The sequence below is a fragment of the Labeo rohita genome, chromosome 17, assembly GCF_022985175.1.
Source record: "Labeo rohita strain BAU-BD-2019 chromosome 17, IGBB_LRoh.1.0, whole genome shotgun sequence".
In the NCBI taxonomy this organism is placed as follows: Eukaryota; Metazoa; Chordata; class Actinopteri; order Cypriniformes; family Cyprinidae; genus Labeo; species Labeo rohita.
This window is the reverse complement of record NC_066885.1, coordinates 14,740,196-14,757,670: the sequence shown is the minus strand read 5'-3', so window position 1 is coordinate 14,757,670 and position 17,475 is coordinate 14,740,196. Positions and strand designations below refer to the sequence as shown.

The window sequence follows — 17,475 nt, the reverse complement described above, 5'->3', positions numbered from 1 at the left end:
AGACTGACCTCTGGTGTTTGGGGAGTGTTTGTGGACTGTAGGATCTTGATCTGTTGGTCTTTCTCTGCATTGGATGTGATGAGCTTCTTCAGCTGAATCTCTAGAGCAGAGACGAGTGTGTCTCTCTCTTTTCTCCAGCTTTCCATCTCTTCCTCACGAGCAGCAAGACGTGTGGCAAGAGACTCCTAATTGACACAAATCAACAGTCATTCTCTCTTTAACTAAAAACATACAGTACCAGTCAGAAGTTGTTGAACGAAAAGATTTTTTATGCTTTTTAAAGAAAACTTTCCTACATTTATTTGACCCGAAGTACAGCAAAAACTGTGAAATTTTGAATTATTTTTACTATTTAAAACGACTGTTTTCTATTTTCAATATATTTTAAAATTTAATTTATTTCTGTAATTTCAAAGCTGAATTTTTAGCATCACTACTCCAGTCACATGAACCTATCATTCTAATATTCTGATTTGATGCTTAAAAAAAAAAAAAAACATTTATTATTATTATGTTGAAAACAGCTGAGTAGAATTTTTTCAGGTTTCTTTGATAAACAGAGTTTAGAAGAACAGCATTTCTCTGAAATAGAACTTTTTTGTAACTTTTGATCAATTTAAAGCATCCTTGGTAAATAAAAGTATTAATTTCTATAATTTCCGAAGGCTCTTGTGACACCGAAGATTGTAGTAATGATGCTGAAAATTTAGCTTTGATCACAGGAATACATTTCGTTTTGAAATACATTTAATTATAAAGCATTTACTTAAAAAGTAAAAAATAGTTCACAGTGTTACTGCTTTTGCTGTATTTTGGATCAAATAAATGCATGCTTGATGAGCAAAAAAGACTTCTTTAAAAAACATTAAAAATCTTACTTGACTGGTAGTGTAATTGTCTGATATTGCCTCTAGAAGCACACACTGCTCTTTACCATTTCGACCTGTTGGCGAGCATGCCGTTCTCGATCGTCAGCAAATCGCCTCATGTCCTGGTTCCTTCTCTCCTCAGCCTCTTTAGCCTGACCAATCAGAACCAACTTCTCCTCCATCCACTTCCTGCGCTCTGCCTGGTGCTTTTCATTGGCCAGCTACAAACATGAACCCCGAAGAATCAAACAAAGACGATAAGCACATGTTTCCACTTACAGTTCAAGAGAAGTTGAAAATAAATTTGGACAAGAGACCTTTAAGCTCTCCTGGGCCTGAGTGGTCTGTTGCCTGGCCTGTAAAATGTCATCAGTGACTGATATGGAATCTCTCCTGTTCTTCTGTTCAGGAAGCATTTCTTTCAACCTCATCAATTCTGGAAAAAAGTAGTTTTTTTTTTCCATTGAAATGATCATTAAAATGATCTTTTAAATCATCTCAAATTATGCTGGAGAAGATTTTTCTATTAAATTTAATCTTTATTTAAATGGTTACAGTATTTTGCATCTTTGAATTACTGCAATACTTTAATCTGATATACTTTTAAATGCCATACAGTACATTAAAGTATTATGAATGCAATATTCTCTATGTAATCTTGTACCCTGAGTGAGCTCATTTATCTGAGCTTCTCTGTTGTCCAGCTCCACGTCCAGTTCTGTCTGTGTTTCCTCCTGTTCTGTCAGAGCCAAACGCATGTCTTCAATAACACGCTCGCGCTCCTGCAAATCTACAGAGCCCATCAACAAACATTAACATGCTTTACTGTTTATTGCCACACATTTAATTATACACTTGAAAATAAATGACACCCATTACTGCATGCACTCATGCAGAGGCAGGCAATTAAACAAGATATATACCATTACATGCTTTCTGATAGAGCAGCAGATTCTCATCTGACTTTGATTCAGAAGATCGTTCCTGTTTTAGAACAAAGAGAAAATATTCAGTTCACATGACAGTGGTAATTAAAATTTCTCTCTTTGTGGTTTTAGGTATTCATAGCAAGTGCTTACAGCTTTCAGGTGGTTGATGGTGCGTTCCCTGCTGGCAATCTCATTCTGAAGCTGTGCTTTAGTCTTTTCTAGATCACTGAGCTTCATTCGTAGAGATTTCTCAGCATCCCGCATGGAGGAGATCTAAATCAAACCACGTAAAGAGTTTTAGCACAAGCGAACAGCAGTCAGATTCAGTATAAACTCTGACTCGTTTCGGGCCAGGCAGTAAAGACGTTTGAAACAGAGTGAGTTCTCACCTCTTTCTGGACCTGCTGAATCTGTTTCTTTGAGTCACAGAGTTTTTCCCGAAGATCTGATGAATCATCTTCCCTTCTGCGCAGATCGACAGCCATACTGTTCAACTTAGACTCACTAGTTTTAATCTCCTCCTTTAACCTGAGTGATGAAAAAACGCATATACATAAAATGGATATCAAAAAAGAAAAAGCAACAACAAATCTGACACAAAAGTATTGATAAGTTGTGGCAGTTTTGGGGAAAATTTTAGATTTTCTTCATCAGTACACTGTCTCTTTGTCCAATTAAGAGACGTGTATTTCTCTTTATCCAGTGAAGCTTGAGTACATGTGGTGTAAAACGAGTTCTTCTCACTTCAGCAAATATATGTTTCATTTGCTATTACTGCACTGCAGGTATATTTTGGCATTATAGCACCCATCCTGCTCTATAAATAATGACATGAGCCAATGAAAAATCTATGCTGGTCAACCACTAGCTAAAAGCTTTAAAGACAAGACCATTAATCTGACAGAATACACTACACACTATCTCAATTACAAATATACTTGTCTTCTAGTGCTTATTCAGTAAGGAGACAACAAAAAGCCTTTCAGGCTGCTAAAATAAATCAATGTCTTTTTGTGTGGAATGATCATTAAGCCAACAAAAGCAGCAATCTTGTGCAATATCTTTTACAAATAAAGCAAGAAACACCATTTCACGGAATAAGGAACAAAATATCTTAAACTGTTTGATGCTTTTCTGAAAACGTGTTCAAACAAATCATCAACACTTAAAGAAAAGCCGCTAATAACACCATTTAAGTCAGTTCTAAGGATACAGATCAAGGTTTGTTTCACAAAGAATCAACTCTTAAAGTCACTAAAAATTCACTTTGACCATGTTCAAGTGAGTTGACTAAAGTCTGCATTAGACAAAATGATAATACACAATATACTATATTTTTCTATTTCACACATATTTTATGCTATCATTCTAAAGTTTGGGATTGGTAAGATATTTTTTCGTCTTTGAAAAACATCTCCTATGCTTACCAAGGCTACATTTAAAAACCATAAAATTGTGAAATATTACAATTTTAAACTGCTTTCTATTTTAATGTAGGGCTGGATGACATGGTCAAAATGTATATCACAATATATTTCTTAATTTCAGTTGATACAATATAATTCCAATATTGATATGAACATTAAAAAAAGCCCCATAAAAACCTCCAGTAAAATCCTTCAGGTCCCACAAATTTTTTGGCTTTTCAAAATTTTTGTCCATTTGAACCCTTTCGAACAATGACTATGATTTTGAGTCTTTTCACTCCAAGGACAATGGAGGGACTCACATGAAACTATTACAGTAGGTTCAAACGCTCACTGATGCTCCAGAAGGAAACCTAAAGAGACCTAAAGAGCCAGGGGATGAAAACTTTTTGAATTTGAAGATCAGGGTAAATTGAACTTATTTTGTCTTCTGGGAAACATGTAAGTATCTTATGTAATTTCTGAAGGTCAGTACTAAATCGAAAAAAAAAAAAAAAAAATATGCTATTTAGGCAAAATAAGAAAAATGTATACATTATTCTGTTCAAAAGTTTTCACCCCCAGCTCTTAATGCTTCATTTTTCCTTCTGAAGCATCAGTGAGCGCTTGAACCTTCTGTAATAGTTGCATATGAGTCCCTCGGTTGTCCTCAGTGTGAAAAAATGGATCTCAAAATCATACAGTCATTGTTGGAAAGGGGTCAAATACACAAAAATGCTGGAAAGCCAAAGAATTTGTTGGACCTGAAGAACTTTTCTCACAAACAACTATCACTAAAAAAAAAAAAAAAAAAAAAAACAGTAGATTATTCAGATAACAACACAGTATTAAGAATCAAGTGTATGTAAACTTTTGTAAAAGTTAATACATTTTATATAATACATTTTTATAAATTAAACTATTAATTTCTCTTGTGGACTATATGTAAACATCTTTCATGTGAAATATCTTATTCAGGTCAATACTAAATAAAAAAAATAACATGCATTTTGTATAATCTCTCTTATTTTATAAAAACAATTAACATTTTGCAGATTCTGCAAAGTGTATGTAAACTTTTGACCTCAACTGTATGTTATGTAAACAAAAACTTTTATTTTGTGTAAATACATGAAAAATAGAAAAATAATGAATGTGCTTGACATTAATGACATGAAAATAAACTGAACTGATTTTGTATGTTGGTTCAAATTTGTGTTTTAGGAAACTATATTACAATTTAGGAAAAATATGAATGAGAACTGACCGGTTGATCTCTTCTTGTCGCTTTTGTAGCTCTGCATCTTTCTGAGCAATGGCCTCCTCTGCCACAGCCAGCAGCTCTCTCCTCCTCTCCGCCTCCCTCCTGCGCGCTTCCTGGACAGCTTGCGTCTCCTCCTCCTCCAGGCGCTCCTGCGCTTCCTTCAGCTTTTTCTGCAGCACTAACAGCTGAGCCTCCTTTAACACTAGGGCGTTCTCCCTCTGTGCCAGCTCAGCCTCCTTTTCTGGCATTGCCATTTTTATTTTGCTATGGGTCTCAATGCTTTTAGATCCAAGAGTGTTAGGGTTCATCAGCCCCACCTCCCTATCTGTAAGCCCCTTCTCTTTAGACAAATGTGCTGAGTTTCTCTCCTCCTTCTCTTTCTCAAGGCATTTGACCTTCTCTTGTAGTTCAGCTTTGACCTCACAAAGGGTTGTCACCTCAGCCTGCAGGTCAGAGATGATTTTTTTGAGATCAGCTATTGTGGAGGTTTCTGCTTCCTGTTTCAGTAGTGTAATTTCCCGTTCAAAAGTCAAAATGTGTTTGTCCTTCTCTCCCAGTTTGTGATCTTGCTTAGCCATTTGCGATTTGGCAGCAGCCAGTTCTTGATATGCACCTTTTAAATGTTCTGTAGTGTTGCTAACATTGGACACAACTTCAGCTACCACTGGTTTTGTTTCCAAAGATGTCTGATGTACCTTCTCCTGAGAAACTCTTTCTTCCAGTTTAGACTTCAGATCCTGGATGCAAACCTTTAATGTGTGGCACTCCTGCTCCAGATCTGTGATCTGCTTGTCTTTTTGTTTGGATTCAGCAAGGTAACACTCCAGCTGACCTTCGACCTTAAGAAGGGCGGAGTCTTGACATCCATTATCTGTAACATCATCTTGGACTTTTGAGTCCTCCAGGGGACCTATAAAGAATGAAGAACTTTAGAAACACTTAACAGATATCTATAAATATTTTTATATTAATTATGTGTCAGTCAGTTACAAACGATAACACAATATTTATGTGTGTTTGTTAAATATGAGTTGTTTTAATTTAAAAATTGCTTCAATATTTAAATTAGTTTGGTACCAGCCATTTCAAATGTATTGCTTCTGGACTGGTAACGAAGCCAGTAATCAATTTAATTCAAAATGCACTTCTCTTTACTTGCACATTGGGCATAAAATTAATTTTCAATTTGATATCATTCTGAAGATGAAAGAGGGGCATTTAAATGTGGAATCAGTCAGCCTGAAAGCCTCCTGTTCATACTTAAGAAGCACCTAATGTGTGTCTGGGATGCTTTGATACTATAATAACACTCTTTCTTACTGATATAAAAATCAAGCCTCCTTTTTATTGGTATTTCTGTGCAGTGTTCTCCATGTGTAAAAATAAATATACTTCTTTATTTAGTTGATCTCATAAAAACAATACACTTCACAGAAGTACTTTGCGATACATGGATTTATCACGCACTGCAGTAAAATTTCCTAAAACATATTTATGTTCATTTCTTTACGCTCGAGAGCCTTTTTCGACCATGAAGGTATCGCCGTCCTTTGACCCGATTCTCTCGGCCAGCCCCTCTGGTTGTGACAAAAGCTGGGAGGCACTTTTCAGCACCTGGGGCGGAGTCTGTACCTTTCTTGAGTGGGGGCTGTTCATCAAGCCCCTCCCCTTCCTGACGCCGCTTTCTGGTTTCAGTCCGGGTTTCGGGCCGCTGCTCTGAGCAGGTACAATTGCGTTTAAGATGGATGTTTTCCTTTTTGATGGAGTCAATTTGAGTTCTCTGGAAATCCGCAACAAAAGATAAAAAAAAGAAGTGTAAGAACTGTAAAAGAACTGTTCACCCATAATGACAATTCTGTAATTTTGCTTGTTTTCTGGAAAAGTAATGGATGAATTTGAACACAGATCTTTTCTACACAAGAGTTCATAGCATCAGTGGGCAAGCTTCAAATAGATAAATAGAAACAAAACAAAATAAACAAAAAACATAAAAGGACTTAATAAGAATTTTCATTTTTAATATTTTTTCCATAAAGTTAAAGGGGTCATTGGATGAAAAACTCACTTCAACATGTTGTTTGAACATAAATGCGTGTTGGCAGTGCGTTTACACAACCACCATATGATGATAAAATTCCACTAAGTGGTATTTTTTAAAATCTTTATAAGCAATATCCCCTTTTCCAAATCAAGCCATTCTCAGCATCTTCTCTGTGTGACATCACACCATACAAGGACGCTCCCACGATAGTTGATTGCAAATCATTTGTAATGCAGCTTCACCTACAGCAGAGGTGAGTATAAGGGGTGTCCCCCGTTAAAAATTGCATTCCGGTGGGTAAAAAACAAATTTTTTGGCAGGCTTCCCCTGGTAAAATAAGCATTCCAGGAGCTAAATATTACGTTATTGGGGTCACTTTAACCCGCGGACATGTAAAATAACCCACAACAACAATGTTAAAGAAACCCAATTCCGCAGGACTTGGCAAAACTGAACAGAACTGCTCCGAAAGAGAGGGGCGGGGTGAGCAGAACTCATTAGCATTTAAAGGCAAATGCAACAAAATGGCTTGCTCTGAAAAGGGCTGATTTAATAAGGTAAAAAGGGTGTTTTTTACACTACCACTGACTAATTTTAACCAAAGTATGTTATAGACTTCTCATTAAGACCCTAACGAATCATATCAACTTGTGGAAAATGGGCATCCAATGACCCCTTTAAAACACTGTTACACTACTGTTCAAAAGTTTGAGGTCAGTAATTTTTTTTAAATACATTTATTTACTTTATACTGCTTAAAAAGATCTACATTTCAAATACTGTCGTTTTAAACGTTCTATTCAAAGAATGCATCGCAGTTTCCACAAAATTATTAAGCAGCACAACTGTGCTGAAATGTTTCTTAAGCACCAAATCAGCATATTGGAATGATTTCTGAAGGATCTTGTGACACTAAAGACAAAAACGGTTATTTTAAATTGTAGTAATATTTCAAAATATTACAGTTTTTACTGGATTTTTGATCAAATAAATGCAGATTTTGTGGGCACAAGATGCTTCTTTCAAAAACAGACAACAAATGTTTGAACAGTAGTGTACATCCAATTATGGTGGACATGTGAAAACAATTTCTAGATGTTCACACTCACATCCTGAGCCGTCTTTTCTACATGTTGGTCAAGAGCTGTCTGGAGTTTGGAAACCATCTCATCCTTTTGTCTGCACATTTCACTTAGTTCCCATTCCTTTTGCCTGTGGCTCTCCAGAGCCTATAATCAGAAGAACAAGCCACAACTTCAACTACATTTTTACAGCTTCTGAAGGGGAGGAAAAAGTGGAGCTTGCCTATTCTGAAATGCTGTAAGTCTGGTCCTCATACTGGGAGTTAAAATGTCAGAAGCCTTTTACAGAGGCTGTTTTACCTTCTTCGCCTCCTCCAGCTCATCTGACAGTCTGCTCTGAGTTTCCAGCTCTGTGAGGGAGTATGGGGCTTAGTGTTAGATCAAGCGATTAGGAAGCCTGGTAAGGTGAAGTGTTAACACTAAGCAAGTGTATGTGGTTAAAGTCCTACTTTAAAAGCATAATACAGGGTTCCCACACTTTCTGGCCAATGAATTTCAATGAGTTTCAATGGAATTTGTTTTGGGTTCACAAAAAGCTATTTCTAGTTGAAGAAATACTATTAAAATTGAATGGAAAAAAACTAGAGATACTAGAAAAATACTAATTTTACTAAAAAATAAATAGTTACATTTTCCATGACCTTAACAAGAAAAAATAAATGACTTCTCCAGGCATGGGGGAAAACCTATATTTGTAGGTTTTCCAGAATAGTGGGAACCCTAATATTAAAAATATTTAACATTGAAGGGACAGGGGATGCACAAAACATTTCTGTGGAAGTGTGCAAGGGCAGATTTGCCGTGGTCCTGTTTATCTGTAATAGTTTCTCACCCTGTGTTTTGAGTAACAGCTGGTTCTGAGTTTCACTGAGCTGTTCTGAAAGCTCTGAGACCTTTTTCTCGAGGCCTAGCAACGTCATAGAGACTTTAGGGTCAGAGGTCACCAAGCAGGACTGGGCAGCCTGGGCATCCTGTCTAATTCCAGCCAGGTCACTGCTCATAGAGTCAAGTATGCTGTCTAGAGAGTCATGATTCTCTTCCTACACACACACACACACACACACACACTTACAATTGAGCATTAACAAAAAAAACACACCTTTCAAACCTTTGAAAGAAATTAATTACACAACTCTGAATATCTACTGATAACTACAGCATGTGTGTACCTCTGATTTGGTCGCAGCTGAATTCATGCTGTCATCCCCCACAGCTGTTTTTCCAACCAGGTTTTTGAGAATCTCCAGTCTCCGTTCACACCGTTCTTCAATTAGTTCCCTCTCTCTGGTTATTCGCTCACTAAAATAGAAAAAAAAAAAAAAAAAAAAAAAGATGCAGAAAACAGTCCGGGTCATCATATAGCCTGACCTATAATTTGCTTTAATTACACATAATTGAGCACGGGGGCCTGTGATCTCTGACCTGTAATCTTCCTGCATCTGGGAAATCAGTTCAGAGAACTCTTTTGTAACTTCATCTCGAACACGTGCCTCGATATTTAAGTGTTCAGCGGTCTCCTTCCTCAACTGCTGCTGAATCTCCTCTATAAATTGCAGCTGGGCCTATACATACAAACACAAAACAGCCATATTGACAGAAACCTCAGTGTTATGCAAACATAACACACAGCAAAAATATAAAAATTTAAATACATGCATTAATATGAATGAAAAACAAATAAATTTAAAATACGTCTTGTATGGCTGATTAAGACAAAAACTAAAATTACCACAGATGTGATTTACAGTATAAGGTGCCAGAATTCACCTCATAAATCCCCTTATCGAGCAGCACAGTCTCTTTCCCTTCGTCCTCAGCATCCAGAATGGTGTCCTCCATTTCACTCTCCTCTTCATCCTCAGTGTCAGAATCTTCCTGGACATCCTCAAGGCTGGGGTCCCATCGTACCAGCGAGCTACGCCGCATTTCCCGGCGATCAACGTTGTTGATAATGAAGGACACCTCTCTAGCACTCCTTTTCACCACCACTGGAATGCTCTTAGTAGTGAGAACCACCACCTGAAAAACACCACAGAATGGTCCAGAACTGACCTAAAAAAAACTATTTGGGATTTCAGCAAAGAAAAAAAAAAGAAACATTTCAGCAGTTTGAGGAGTCAAGAAACCTTGACAAACATGATGGGAAAACAATTCAGTACTCCAAAAACGTAAGATACAGACACTGAAAAAAATGAAAATTCTGTCATCAATTACTTAGCCTAATGTTGTGCCAAACCCATAAACCATAAATACGACTAAAGATATTCTTTCAATGAAACCTGAAATATTTCTGTCCCTCTATTGCAAGTCCATTCCACTAAAATTTTGATGCTTAAAGGGGTAGTTCACCCAAACCTGCAAGACCTTCATTCATCTTCGGAATGCAAATTAAGACATTTTTGATGATATCCAGGTCTATGCAGGGTCAGAAATCTCTTGAATTTCTTAAAAAAAAAAAAAAAAAAAAAAAATCTCTTAATTACTTCTAAAGATGAAAGAAGGTCTTACAGGTTTGGAACGACATGAGGGCGAGGGTGAATTAATGACAGAATTTTCATTTTTGAGTGAACTATTCCTTTAAAGCTCATAAACACATTGTAAAAATAACCGAGATGAATCGAGAGGTTTAATCTAAATCTTGTGAAGATGAGACACAAACACTTTATATAATAATTAGATTTAGGCTTTTTCTTTTTTAGAACAAAGATCAATACAAATACATAAAGCACATTAAATATGCTAAACAGGAACTCAACTGTACCACCAGATTGTGTCTCTTTTGTAGTCTTGGATTAAACCAAGAATTTCATATGGATTTATTTTACAATCTCTTCATGAACTTTTTAAAGCGTCAAAGTATTAATGGAATATTTTCAAACGGGACAGAAATCACTCAGCTCTCATTAAAAATATCTCAGTTTATATTAAATATTCAAAGATGAACGGCACAAGGGTGAAGAATTGATGACAACTTTCATTTCTGAGTGATCTTACCCTTCAAGGGGTGAGATGCAGACATATTAAGACATTACACACCTTTTGAGCTACAGCAGAGAACTTGAGTACGTTGAGTGTCTCATCATACATGGAGGCACACTGGTTAATGTTTACAATCATACAGGCTTTGCCCCGGCCGGTAAAGTACCCCTGCAGATAGTGAGTGAGTTTACTCTCTCTGAATGGAATGTGCTGTCTGAAAGGACAAAATAAGACAGTTTAAAGAAAAAGAAAAGGAAAAAAATAAAATAACATGAAAGGGGAAAAAAAAAAAAAAAAAAAAAAAAAAAAAAGCTATACCTGGCCTGCTGGTTATTTCTGAGTGCATTGATGCATTTTCCCAGGCTGAGTAGAGAAGTGTTGATGTTTCCTGCCTCTTTGAGCCGTTCACCTTTATTTTGTGTTTTCGCACATCGCTCTGATCCGGCCAGATCACACAGCGCCAGCCTTGAAGCAGAGTACAGACTTTTACAAACCATTCTGAAGTGCAACACAACCTGTAGAGAGCTCAGATCAGGACATAAAGACATACTCGCTGACTGACTCCACTCTGGGTATTCCCACATCTTCCACCTTCAGGATCCGGACAGAGAAAATACTGTGGCTACAAAAATCAGGCAAAGAGGACATGAAGTCAGAATAACATATGCCCACTTCATTAAAATATATAAACAACAAGAAGTTAGAGAATTTGTGTGGTGTACCTTCTGCTGGAGAGCAGGTTGAGTTTAGTGCTAGAAATGCTCTGGTTCCTTTTGCCCAGTTTCATCACTTTTAATGCTTCATCAGCACTGCTCACCTGCACCCATCTCAGATCTAGAAAATTAACAAAATAAACTGTCACAACACAGCACATCCATTTCCTTAAATCAACTGACTAAACCCTTAACACATTTTTTTCCTGTTGCTCTAGCACCAGCACCTGGCCAGTTTTAGCTATTACAACCTATTATATTTCCAAGCAAAAAACCCAGAAGTCACATCAGGAATTACAAATGACATATAATTTGCTTTTTGGAATGATTTAATGACAAAATATTGTGGTGTAATCTCACTCCTGAAACATGCAATGCCAAAGTCATGGGTTTGATTCTCAGGGAATGCTTGAACTGATAACATGTATAACGTGAAAGAAATGAAAGTCACTGTGGATAAAATCATCTATCAAATGCATAAAGGAGAAAGGCATATGACAATGCAGCCTTACAACATGCATTATTTTTCGTTATATGTAAAACTACTACATCAGGGTTCAATTATTGCTTGGACGCCCCATCAGCACCATGAACACATTGTAACCAAGTAACCATTTAAAGGAGAAGTCCACTTCCAGAACAACAATTTACAAATAATTACTCACACCCTTGTCATCCAAGATGTTCATGTCTTTCTGTCTTCAGTCGTGAAGAAATTATGGTTTTTGAGGAAAGCTTTTCAGGATTTTTCTCCATATAACGGACTTCATTGGTGCCCTGATTTTGAATTTCCAAAATGTAGTTTAAATGCATCTTCAAAGGGCTCTAAACGATCCCAGCCGTTGAAGAACGGTCTTATCTAGCATGATCTGTCATTTTTTTGGAAAATAAAAAAATTGTATACTTTTTAAGCACAAAAGCTTGTGTAGCTCTGGGTTGCGCGTCCTTGACACTACGTACTACTGAATCATGTCGAAAGGTCACGTAGAACGTAGGCGGAACTACAGACCCAGTGTTTACAAAGTGAATGCGCAAAGACTAAGAAAGTCAAAACGCTGTTTACAATCAAAAAGGTACAACGATGTCAGATGATTCTGAAGTTGTAGGAGAAAATAAGATGGAGTTTTTCGCCATACTTTTTTGAGCCGAAGTATACAGACGATGAACTTAGACGTGATTCGTAGCGGCGTGGACGCGCATCCCAGAGCCTGTGCTACACGAGCTTTTGTCCTTAAAAAGTATAGAAATTTGTATTTTTCAAAAAAAAAAAAAAAAAAACAGATCGTTTCGCTAGATAAGACCTTCCTCGGCTGGGTTTAGAGCTCAGAAACTGCATTTTGGAAGTTTAAAATCGGAACAATAAAGTCCATTATATGGAGAAAAATCCTGAAATGTTTTCCTCAAAACCCATAATATCTTTACAACTGAAGACAGAAAGACATGAACATCTTGGATGACAAAGGGGTGAGTAAATTATCTGTAAATTGTTGTTCTAGAAGTGGAGTTCTCCGTTAATGACAGAATAAATAGTACATTACACAAACAGATACTTTTACAGAGTTACAGAAGTTATAGAAGCAGATGCCTTTACCTTTGATAAATGAGTTTCCTTTGACATCCTGACAAAGACGGAGATTGGTTCTCCGTGAAGCATTGTTTGAATGCGGTTCTAGCAAGTCGTGAATGTTCTCATTGTAGATCTCACAGAAAGAGACCCAAATAGAAAACTTGGTGTGTGCATCCATTTCCACAGCCAAACTCCTGTCATTTACTGAGTTTATATCACAAAGAGCATCTAACAGGCAAAAAGAAAATTATGCATCAGCCAGACAAACATAAACAGACTGCACAACCTTTGAGAGGTTTAGAGTAACCAAAAAAAAAAAATCCTTTCTTTACCTTCAAGATCAGACTTGGAGCTATGGCAAGACGAACTCTTCTGTGCATCAGTCTAAAGACAAGACAAAAACTAAAGACTGAATCAAATTAAACACCACTGAAAATCCCCTGGCAGTTCAACTCACTGACATACAGTACCTCTTTAAAAAGTTTGAGCAGGTTGCGTTTGCCAACTGCCTCCTCATTTTGCTGCTCTTTGGTGAGCCTGATGAAATCCCGGCACCTTTGGGGTTTTAGGCACATCTGGGTGAAGATGCGACCATCCAGACTACTGAAGATCATGTTGAGGGAACGAGGTAAGATGCCTGGATCAGTATCCGGACCTAATACACCAAAACACAATCAGGACATAGTGCTTGAATTTGAATATTTTGCAAAAGCAAAATCACTGTTAAAGTCAGCACAGTATTGAAATTCATGCTTTGTATTTTAAAAATGCACTTTAATTATGCATTGTTATCATCCATGCTTTGCTTATTAATTTTTTGACCTTGTAAGTACACTACCAGTCAAAAGTTTTTGGACAGTAAGTTTTTTTTTTTTTATGTTTTTTTAAAGTCTCTTCTGGAGAAGACTGGAGTGATGATGCTGAAAAATCAGCTTTGTACACAGGAATAAATTACATTTTAAAATATATTCAAAAAGAAAACAGTTATTTTAGATAGTAAAAATATTTTACAATATTCCTGCTTTTGCTGTATTTTGAATCAAATAAATGCAGCTGTCCAAAAACCATTTGACTGGTAATGTATTAATCAAAATATCATAAACACATTCAGATCTGCCTGCATTCAGACAGACAGATTCATTAGGTGCACGCTACTTCAAAAACAAAAAACAAAACAACAACAAAAAAAACTTGTAATCTTTCATTAAACTTTTTTTTGCCTCGGAAACAACTATTTTCTGCTCAAATTAAAATGAGTTGTGAAGCATTAACACATTGACTTTTATGCTCTGTTGACAGCATTTGTGGCATTATGTCAATTACAACAGAAAATAATTCAGTCTATCAATACAATAAGAAAAATAAAATATACAAACCTAAAAAAGTGAAAGTCTTCCCAGCATTGGTGACACCGTATGTGAAGACCAGGGAATTGTGCCCCTCTAGCACATCCATCACTAGACCCTTCACTGTGCCATCAAACATCTCCTTCTGTGTAGTGTCTGATCCATAAACCTAAAAATACCACAATTTTAATATCACCACATGATTAATCTGTCATGAAAGACCAAGTTTTGAGCATGACTCAAGACAAAGCACAACATTTGACCTCTAGCAGTATTTCCAAAGACAAATTTGAAAATTCTTGGACAAAAAGAGGGTTTGCAGTTTTGTCAAGGTTTGGTCAGATACTTGGATACGCGGCCATATTGGAGATACTCAGATGTAAACAACAGCATGGACTGCACGGTTAATGTACTACTGAATATGTTGTTCTGCTAATTTATGCCATTTAAAATACAGAAAAATGTGTGTAAGCTGCTAAATCATATAGAGAATGACTTAGTAAGCAGAAAAAGCCACAATATTTTGACAAACTAATGTTAATGGGTGGTAAAGATACGTACGAGCAGTATACATCAAGATATTAGCCTAATATTTCACCTACCTGACCGGAAATAAGAACAAACACGAATGTTGTCAAGATTCTTGCCCTGGAAATCCTGGTTTAGTTTGGCCAACCACAAATGCATTTTGCTCCTCAGACAGTTTTTTTGCACTCTTCTCCTTGATTTTTTTTACAACTTTTGGCAGTCCATAGTACTCCAAAATGTTTTTCCCATCCCGACCGATTAGTACAGCCCAAAACATGACAATAATTGAACATTTTAGCAAAAATAATCAGCAAAATATGAGTTTCGCTCGGTTCAGTGGCATTATTTACGTTCAGTGCCGCATCACGAAAACACCATACAGGGAAAACTACTGCCTCACATGATCAATCACCATAGACTGATGGTTTTGCTTGCCTGAGAGAACTGGAAACGTTGAGCTGTAACTGGCACTGATTTATCGCTGAGCCTAGCAGAAAGAGATGATTGTGGAGCTTTGAGGAGCACGGTCTCTGGAGGCTGAATGGCCACACAGTCCTGCAAAAACACAAAGAGAAAACACAGATTAATCATTTAATTTAGAGGCAATATTTAAAACAGATCTTCAGGGGCATTTGCCCTTTAAAAAAATATTTTTTCTTAACCCTATAAAAACATTTCTACATAAGGCTCTGCAAATGAAAATATTTTATTTCTTATTTTCACCTGTGATTCTCCATTCTCAATCTCAGCTGCTGAAAATGGTCTTATCCTTAGATACACCTTCAAATGTTCCTTCTCCAGGTCAGACGGGTCCTTCAAAAGAAATATCAAGGCTCAAAACATTTCTGTTGAATATTTCATAAATCACAAATGTAAAAACAACACAGGGTCCTGTAGCATTTTTCATAAAGTCATGGCCGTCTGTCATCTTACCTGGAAATCTGAACACTCGCTGAACTCTGAGGAGAGATTTCTTCTTAAATCTTCCACAACTAACATCTCCGGTCTTGCCGGGTCATCCTTTAGCCCTGATTCCATCATATTGCTCTAAAAAAAATAACATATAAACATAGGAGAAGACATAAAAGAGGAGGATGAAGTAACAGCCTCTGATATACAAAGAATAACTTATGACATTCCTTTAATCACATCCGATGGTACTAATACAGCTGCCTTTTATTTGAGCATTTTGTCAATTGTATAGTCCTGTCTTCATTTTAACAGACAACCTCACAACTTTTACAGATACTTTATAAATACACCGGGCAAAAGAAAATGACATTAAGACCCACCCGAACCCACAACCTCAACCTCTCACAAATAAGAACCGGACAGCAAACATACGCATTAAAACAAGTTAATTTAGTTGACTTACAGGGCTGTTAAAGGACAAAGTGTGTTTGATATTATTGCTTTTAACTTCGCTGCTGTGTTTTATTTGTGTTGTCTCATCTCCCAAACTGTCGCGCTTACTTATTTTCAAATTCCACCAATCGGATAAGCGAGAGCAACTGCAAAGGCTGCTGGGAGCGCATGCTCGTGCACGTCATAGTGACGCTATAAATGCGCAGACGTTGGACTGCGCATTTCTCATAAACAGGTTTCTGCTAGTTTGTACACAGTTGTTGATTTGTTATTTCAGTCTGATTTGTGTAATTCGTTTGTAACACTGCAAATACAATATACAAAAATTTAAAAATCATTAAAAAAATCACCATCAAAAATACAAATTCCTACATTAAAATATCGAACCAAAGTACAACCAAAGTAATCACATTAGAAAGTAATAAAAGATAATAAGCAAACAAGAAGATATACCCTAATAGAATAAGAAAAATAAGAAGAAGCTGCGCAAAACATTAAGAAAAAATGTCAAAATTGTTATTCTAGATGTCTAGAACGCCTTTAATAGCCCTTGAAGGCTAAATACAAAAACAATTCTTGTTCTGAGACATTAAAGTGACATTTACAGTTTGTGTATATAAAGAAAGTAAAAAATTCTCAATAAACGAATGTAGGTTATGCTGGTCATATTTTTGTCATTGATATAAAAACCAAAAGAATACTACCAGTCAAAAGATTTTAAAACTTTTAAAAGAAGTCTCTTCTGCTCACCAAGTCTGCATTTATTTGATCCAAAGTACAGCAAAACAGTAAAAATGTAGTTTTTAAACAGTAGGAGTTTTAATGTTTTTTTTTCTAAAGAAGTCTCACCAAGACTGCATTTTATCCAAAATACAGCAAAATTATGTATTATTATTATTATGTTGAAAACAGCCGGGTAGAATTTTTTCAGGTTTCTTTGATGAATAGAAAGTTGAGAAAAACAGGATTTATCTGAAATAGAAATCTTTTAATACATTATAAACGTCTTTGTCATCATATCTTATAATCAATTTAAAGCATTCTTGCTAAATAAATGTATTCTTTCTATGATTTCTTCATATTCAGCATATTACATTGATTTCTGAAGGATCATGTGACATGCAAGATTTAAGTAATGATGCTGAAAATTTTGTTTTGATCACAGGAATAAACTACATTTGAAAATATATTAAAATTGAAAGCAGTTATTTTAAATAGTAAAAAATATTTCACAATATTACTGCTTTTGCTGTATTTTGGATCAAATAAATGCAGGCTTGGTGAAACGTCTTTAAAAAAACATTAAAAATCTTTCTGTTTGAAAACTTTTGACTGGTAGTGTACGTCTAATATAAAGAAAAGTCAGTAAACACTCGGTGACTCATA

At 36.2% G+C, this 17,475-nt stretch overlaps 1 protein-coding gene across 1 annotated transcript in view; it reads right to left on the bottom strand.

Moving 5' to 3' along the window:
• The window catches only part of kif20ba (kinesin family member 20Ba), a 32,539-nt gene extending 16,309 nt beyond the window's left edge, over positions 1-16,230 (bottom strand). Inside the window, exons 1-27 of the mRNA XM_051134254.1 lie at positions 16,100-16,230; positions 15,658-15,771; positions 15,448-15,537; positions 15,160-15,279; positions 14,227-14,365; positions 13,321-13,505; positions 13,183-13,234; positions 12,875-13,078; positions 11,293-11,404; positions 11,121-11,192; positions 10,889-11,035; positions 10,628-10,784; positions 9,359-9,610; positions 9,014-9,153; positions 8,761-8,890; positions 8,424-8,631; positions 7,892-7,941; positions 7,619-7,738; positions 6,101-6,248; positions 4,472-5,378; positions 2,188-2,326; positions 1,949-2,071; positions 1,793-1,853; positions 1,534-1,659; positions 1,187-1,305; positions 935-1,090; positions 9-185 (exon numbers count right to left, since the gene is read on the bottom strand). Coding sequence (XP_050990211.1) covers positions 9-185; positions 935-1,090; positions 1,187-1,305; positions 1,534-1,659; positions 1,793-1,853; positions 1,949-2,071; positions 2,188-2,326; positions 4,472-5,378; positions 6,101-6,248; positions 7,619-7,738; positions 7,892-7,941; positions 8,424-8,631; positions 8,761-8,890; positions 9,014-9,153; positions 9,359-9,610; positions 10,628-10,784; positions 10,889-11,035; positions 11,121-11,192; positions 11,293-11,404; positions 12,875-13,078; positions 13,183-13,234; positions 13,321-13,505; positions 14,227-14,365; positions 15,160-15,279; positions 15,448-15,537; positions 15,658-15,765 — 4,242 coding nt within the window. The 5' untranslated portion in view covers positions 15,766-15,771; positions 16,100-16,230. The remainder of the gene's footprint in view (positions 1-8; positions 186-934; positions 1,091-1,186; positions 1,306-1,533; positions 1,660-1,792; positions 1,854-1,948; positions 2,072-2,187; positions 2,327-4,471; positions 5,379-6,100; positions 6,249-7,618; positions 7,739-7,891; positions 7,942-8,423; positions 8,632-8,760; positions 8,891-9,013; positions 9,154-9,358; positions 9,611-10,627; positions 10,785-10,888; positions 11,036-11,120; positions 11,193-11,292; positions 11,405-12,874; positions 13,079-13,182; positions 13,235-13,320; positions 13,506-14,226; positions 14,366-15,159; positions 15,280-15,447; positions 15,538-15,657; positions 15,772-16,099) is intronic.
• Positions 16,231-17,475: the final 1,245 nt, after the last annotated feature.